At 34.0% G+C, this 7,119-nt stretch overlaps 1 protein-coding gene across 2 annotated transcripts; it reads left to right on the top strand.

The window, feature by feature from the left end:
- Positions 1 to 1,896: 1,896 nt before the first annotated feature.
- Positions 1,897 to 5,453, top strand: LOC149556301 (indole-3-pyruvate monooxygenase YUCCA2-like). Of its 2 annotated transcripts, XM_089830517.1 has the most exons (5): positions 2,309 to 2,731; positions 2,834 to 3,124; positions 3,748 to 3,996; positions 4,166 to 4,288; positions 5,073 to 5,453. In XM_089830517.1, the coding sequence occupies exons 1-5, from the start codon at positions 2,447 to 2,449 to the stop codon at positions 5,256 to 5,258; spliced, it is 1,134 nt and encodes a 377-aa protein (XP_089686643.1). In that variant the 5' UTR covers positions 2,309 to 2,446; the 3' UTR covers positions 5,259 to 5,453. The 2 variants fall into 2 exon arrangements, with proteins under 2 accessions (XP_089686642.1, XP_089686643.1); XM_089830516.1 differs by having other exon boundaries at positions 1,897 to 3,124.
- Positions 5,454 to 7,119: the final 1,666 nt, after the last annotated feature.

Below are 7,119 nucleotides of genomic sequence, written 5' to 3'. Positions count from 1 at the left end.
ATAATTATTTTTAAGTTTTGATATTTTTTATGGCTTTTTTTTTTGTCAAAGTTTGGAGATCTATTTTGTACTCTGGGAGACATATCTTAAGCATCTGATCTCCTATTTGGAAATTATTTATATCATTGGAAAGGTCTTTACAATCTCTTTTTAGTGATGCTAGTTTCTTTTTATATTATGCTCTAGGCACATTCTATCCAATTTTTTATATTTTTACATTCTAGTGGATATCTTGGTTGTTTCAGGTCTAGGAATTAATTTTGTTACTTTTGATAATTCATCATGGGTTGTACTATCTATTGTACCAACCTTATGTCATGTCTAGTCTTTGTAGACATCATTTGTATGCATTCTTTCAAATGCACTAAGATAAAGTTCCATATTCCATCTATATATTTGTTTCAGCTATTTCGCCTTGTTTTTCCTTTTGATTTGAGCAGTATCGTTTGATAGAACTCATTCAAATTATTGTATGGGATTCACCATATCTTATGCCTTATTGTACATGCACTACTCTGATTTAAGTTCCATGGGGGGTTGATGACATATCAACCCCACAACCCCCAAGAATCACCTACATGCAAACGCTTATCATAAAAAGTGAGAAGTAAAAACTATGAAGGCTGGAATTCCCAGATCAATAGAGGAGACATTCTTAATGAGAAAAAAGAGAAAATATGTTAATAATCAAAAGGTGAATCAAGTTTTAATTACATAGAGAGATCAATCCTAATAAAAGGATATCAAAACCCTAAGAGGATTCTAACCTAGGTTTCATAATAACAATTACTAAAAGAATTAATTCTTATATGCCTAAAGTTTAGCTTAAGTAAGATGGAGTTAATTACAAAATATCTAATTACTTTGGAATGCATTTGGTTTGATTTTATTTCTCATGTTTGACTTTTTTGTATGATCTTTTATATTGAATAGATTATGTTCTTTATTTACATGAAATTATGATCTTTATGATGGTCGGTATAGTTGATGTGATTTTCTTGAGTTTCCTTAGTCTATAAACAATCTAAGGTATACTGATATGAAACACATTTGTTAGTCTTCAATTCCACAATCCTTTATTTACTTAATCAAGTCTAAGTCCAATTCCATGCTCTAGTTTATTTTCATCAAAAATAGATTTAAGTTAGAGAGTCTTCCAATTGGTTTTGCATCTTAAGAGACATTCATTTGGAAGGTAACTTAATTTAAAGTATATCATGTGTCAAATTCTAAAACCTTAACTATGTACTTGACCTTTCATAATATAACAAAATATCATGTTTTTCTTATTTAACTTAGGTAAATTTAATCTAGAAATCATAATTATTTATATTAGTATTATATTATTATTTTAAATAATAATCTTATGAACGATATTATTTTCTTTTCAATAATATCTTTGTGTAACTTTATATGTAAAAAGTTAGAATAATACTTTATGTTTATTTCATTTATGGAGGTTCAAATAACAAGGTTTTGAGCACACCACTCCAACAAGGATCTTAAAGAAGAAATTTTAGCTATCTAATTTAAGAGCATAAGTCTATAGGATGGAACCTTTTAACTACACAATTTAGGAACACAAATCTATATGTTGAAACTTTTTCACTAAGAATTAAGGTTAACGAGTATCCATTCCACTAAACATACCCTAGACACAATCTCAACCTCAATTCCTTATAATGTCAAATTATTGCATTTAACAAACATTAATTCTTGATAAACTTATTTAAAACCATTTAATTCCATTACAAACCAAAAACCTATTAACAATTCTATTAGATTTTAATGACTTGCTACTAATTAGCATAACCTCTCTTTGGATAATGAATTGTCCTTATCGTTACTATTTTCCCATGAGGTATATAGAGACTAATCTTGTTCATATGGCTATTTAAGAGGGTGTTCAAACTAGTCGTCAACTTGGCTAGTTCCAAGAAACGCATAATACATGCCGAAAATCGTGGTTTAAGAAGTTCCACCTGTTAATCGATTTATGCTATCCAAACGGAAACAATTTTTAGACATAATTATATCCTCTCTGGATTCCATGTCCAAAACCCAATAATGTTCAGACAGATCCAGATCTAAATTTGTCAAAACACGCTGGAAGCGCAAAGGATTTATTTATTGTTACTATATTTGCACTGCAGATTTTTCATTTCGGAATCAATGCTTTGCGGATCCTTCAAATGGAGCGGGAGAATCTAGTTTCTCTTCTTAAAGAAAGATTCAGAAAGGCCTGAAGCGCAGCTGTACGACTTTCTAATTTCTAAGTTTTACAGTAAGAGAAAAGCTACAAAATGTGAAGAAGAAGTACAGATATGATTTCTTTCAAGCAGAAACTCATAAATATATGAAGAAACGGAAGAGAAAAGGAAAAGAATGAGAAAACCCTAGTTATTTTGATCAATTTAGCAAGGTTCTGTAAGTAATTCTGGTTTTAATGGCATATTGTGGAGAATTATTAGAGCAATTTGCCAAAATAGAGCAGGACATAAGTCTGAGTAAAATCGAGATAGCTGAAGCTATAATTGTAGGAGCGGGACCCTCTGGAATGGCAGTTGCAGCATGCCTTTCGAAGCTGGGAGTTCGCAGTGTTGTTTTAGAAAGAGAATCCTGCTTGGCGTCTCTTTGGAAGCAAAGGACCTACGATCGGCTTAAGTTGCACATCGACAAGAAGTTCTGCGAGTTGCCGTTCATGTCTTTTCCCTCGGAGTTTCCTACTTTTGTGAGTAAAAATCAGTTTGTTAAGTATTTGGAAGAATACGCTAAAAGATTCAGTATCCGGCCGCTTTTCTGTCAGTCGGTTGAATCTGCTAACTTCTGCCAGGAGACGGGAAAATGGCATGTTGTTGCCGCCTGTTCTGTGCAGAGGAGTAGAAGGATTTATAGCGGAAGGTTTTTAGTGATTGCTACAGGCGAAAATAGTGAAAAATTTGTACCTGATCTTCCCGGAATCGAACGCTTTGAGGGGGTTGTTGTTCATTCCAGTGAGTACAAAAGCGGTAAGGATTTTAAAGGGAAAAGGGTTTTAGTTGTCGGATGCGGGAATTCTGGAATGGAAATAGCGCTGGATCTCCTGCAGAAAGATGCACGTCCGTCAATTGTTGTTCGCAGTCCGGTAAGGATTTACATACTATTTTCCAAGATTTTGTTTATTCCTTAATGCATATTTTCTTGCAAGAAGTGTTTATTTTTCCGTCAAAATTTTAGATTTTGTAGTTTAAAGTTTTGCTTCAATTTTTCGAATATTTTGAAGATTTCTTCTAGGAATGTTCTTTCTGTCGAAATCCTTCTCATAAACACAGAACAAAATAAATGCATAGTATTTATCAGATTTCGCTAATTGACAATGAAGAATTTCAAATCAGACGCTCTCGGCTGCAAATACTGAAAAGAACTCACGTTAATCTCCGATTCTTTGAATCTTTTGATGTCTATGTTATAGACAATACTTTTAGATAATTGCCGACTGCAAAGATTTCCGTGACTTCTGATGTCAGAATTTGAATGTTTACTAAATATTATCCATTTTTATTTATTTTTAACCCGATAGAACAGGAAGACAATTATTTCCATATATCTCTTTGAGATTTTCTCGAACTTTGTTCTTCAGATGTCGTCTTGTTGCAGACAAAATTAAGTGAACGTTATGAGATAAAAGTGCCTGTCTATTCCAATTCATGTAGGTTTTCTAGCTTATCTCGTCTTTGATTTATTTTCATAATTGCTTTGCATGGACAGTTGCACATTTTACCGCGAGAAATCTTCGGGCTGTCAACATTTTTTGTTTTTACATGTTTACTGAAAATATTTCCTTTGCGGTTCGTGGATCATCTGCTGCTTCTCTACAGCAGACTAAGCCTGGGAGACACCACTCCGTATGGAATAGCTCGGCCTGTGCAAGGACCTTTAGAGCTCAAGCGTGATAAAGGCAAAACCCCCGTACTGGACGTCGGAACCATGGCCAAAATACGCAGCGGAGAAATCAAGGTAAAATTCGTATAAATCTTTGCGCTTTTCATGCAAGAAACTGGAAATTTTTGTATGCTTTCAAACACAGATCTCCTATGCTTCCGCTTCATTGATCCTATCTCGATCTTTTCATAAATTACATGCCTTTTCAAAGGCGTAAATATTTATTCTCCGTATTTAATCACAGACATTTCCAAAAATTAAGCGCGTATCAGCCCTTGAAGTCGAATTTGAAGATAACCGCGTAGAAAGGTTCGACGCCATTATTTTCGCGACTGGCTACAGAAGCAGTGTATTGCGTTGGCTTAAGGTACGTCTAATATTCTATGAACTGTAAATATGGCTCTGTAACATGTTCAAGTCCATTTTAACTTCATATGAACAATAAGTATTGTAAATCTTGCGCATGGTATGTATAGCACTTAAAATCTGTCTCCATACCTTTTATATACACGACGACAATATTTTTCGTATACTGTACAGACAGAAGTAAACTTTTTATTTTTCTCTGAACAATCTCTCTTCGCTTCCGAAGCATAAATTCCTGCAACCCTCATCCAAATAAAGATATTCGCATACTTCAAACTGAATGCTTTTAGCTCTTACTTAATAGTAATATAATGTCGCCATCGCTTGTACCTTTCCTTCTCATTTTTCTTTATAAGATTTTGCAAGTCGAATCAGTGCAAACAAGCAACATTGTTTTTTTCCTCTAAATCTTTTTCAAGTCATATTTCTTGAAAGCTATTCCAAATATGACCCACAGTTCATTTGTGGAGTCCTTTCAGATAAGTTAAATTCTGTACATTTTTCATGTCTTTTCAACTCGCTCAAAAGTACAGACTTTTTCATGTCTTCTACACATGTTTGACGAAAATGTCTGAAACTAATTTCCAATGTATATTAGATTATATTAGATTATGCGTTTCTTGTCATTGATATAAACAATTTGCGCTGCTTAGCAGCGTTTTTCTGTATAGCACTCAACATATATTTGGAAGATTTCTATATGATTATGTTTGAAAGGTTTCAAAATAAATCTGTGCAGTGAGAAGTTGCATAGAATGCTTACTAACAATTACATTAATCAACAGAATGAGGGTGATTTTTTTGATGAAGATGGATTTCCAAAGGAAGCGTTTCCAAACAATTGGAAGGGGAAAAATGGTCTTTATGCGGTGGGTCTGGGAAGAAGAGGATTGATAGGAACTTCGATCGATGCTCGGCTCATTGCCGAAGATATAAAGGCTTGCAGTACTTCATCTTCACCCGCTAATTAAGCTCACCTGGTCTAGTCTGTGCATATTATCTTTATTTGATGTAAGGTGTCTCTTAATGTAAGCAGTTTTATCGCCTATGTAACTTTTACCGAATTATTTCACGTGCGCGTAAAATAGAGCGGTTTGGTACTCAAATCAAAATGCTCCTTTCAGCTGGCGGTTTTATAATATATAATGCACGGCAAATTTTCCGTACCGGCCTCTTGTCCCGAAAATGGTGTTCGTTAGTCTCCACCAAATAACCGGTGCTTCTTCCAAGAGCTTTATCCACTGTCGCTAATCATGGATGTTAACTGAATGTTTTTCCTTCTCTAATCCTAGTCATGTATATATCTTCTTAGGCTTTTGATGATCATCTTCAAATTTTGGCTTGCCTTACTGTCATGGCTTCTTCCAAATAATGCTATCTCGGTAGCATTTTAGATAGCTATTTTATTATATTATTAATAGGGAAATACACGAATATACAAAGGTGGAAAAGAGTATGGCTAGCATTTTAATATATTGGATTAAATTTGTTGTATAGTTTTAAAAGTTGTGTTAAATATCTGACAAGGATAAAAATAGAAATAATTTATAGATTAAATTTTATTTATACAATTGAAAATTTATAAAGTATTAATGGGTAGATTTTTTTATGGAGATTGAGATTTGAGAGTAAGATTGCCTAACATAAAGTCGGTTATGAGCAAGGTTGTCTAGTAGAAGCACAAAGTCAAGGAACAAATCAACTTAGCATGAGCAAGGTTGTCTAGCAGAAGCACAGAGTCAAGGAACAAATCAACTTAGCACGAGCAAGGTTGTCTAGCAGAAATACAAAGTCAAAGAACAAATTAGCTTAACAAGGGCCACCAAAAAGGATTTTTTTCTATCTGAATGGGACCGAAGACCTATAGATCGAGACCTCTTCAGGTGAGAGCCAAGCACTTATGTGGTTATATTCCACCAAATTCATCGAGGGAACAATCTTGACCTCACCCTTATAATGTTAGAACCTTGCACTCAACAAGACTTGTTCCTTGGTGGGCTCATTTGGAATCATTCAACTTCACCAATAGACGAAGGACCCACTAAATTTACAAACCTTGGAGATCTCATAAATTTAAAAAATTATGATTGCTAAATGGTGAAAAAAAGTATAAATTGGTGAAGCAATTTCTAATTCCTACCCAAACGTATGACTCAAGAAGAGCACAAGTTACCATTGATGTTCTAATTACCATTTACTTCTTGCTCACCCAACCCCTCAATAACTTAAAGAAACCAAAAAAATAATAACTAAAAGCCAATTAATAAAGATATCATGTGATACACATGAGGTATTATCCACAACAATTCATATTGTGATATTTCTATCAGTATTAAATTGTGCTCCCTGAAAGTCTTAGTGCTTCACCTTTGTGTGCATCACTTAGATGCAATGAGTGCTAAGTGTTATATTCATTCTCATGAGAGATGAGTTCATGTGTGTAGGTGAACTACTACTAGTGAAACATGGGTCAATGAGTTTGATGCAAAAACTACATAGCTGAATCTTGATAGCAATTTTAAACTTTGACTGGTTGTGGAGAATACCTTATTATGAATTGATGAGCTAAAGGGGCTCTATATTGAATGGTTCATAAGACAAAGTACCTATTGAAGGTCTCACAAAACGAGTAGCAAGCTAATCAAATCTAACGTTAGAGGAAACTTCATATCTATATACACTTAAGGTGGAGTGGTATTGGGATGGGATACTCTAGGAAGGCTTAATGATTCACTTTAATGAGCATCCACCTAGATGCAATTAGTGCTAAGTGTTCCATTCATTCTCACAAGAGATAGATTTTTGTGAACCACTTCTCATGAAAAATGTGCT

The sequence above is a fragment of the Cupressus sempervirens genome, chromosome 5, assembly GCF_028749045.1.
Source record: "Cupressus sempervirens isolate cs-2001-9-10 chromosome 5, ASM2874904v1, whole genome shotgun sequence".
NCBI classification, from domain to species: Eukaryota; Viridiplantae; Streptophyta; class Pinopsida; order Cupressales; family Cupressaceae; genus Cupressus; species Cupressus sempervirens.
The sequence above is the reverse complement of the archived record's forward strand: the minus strand, read 5'-3'. Positions and strand labels throughout refer to the sequence as shown.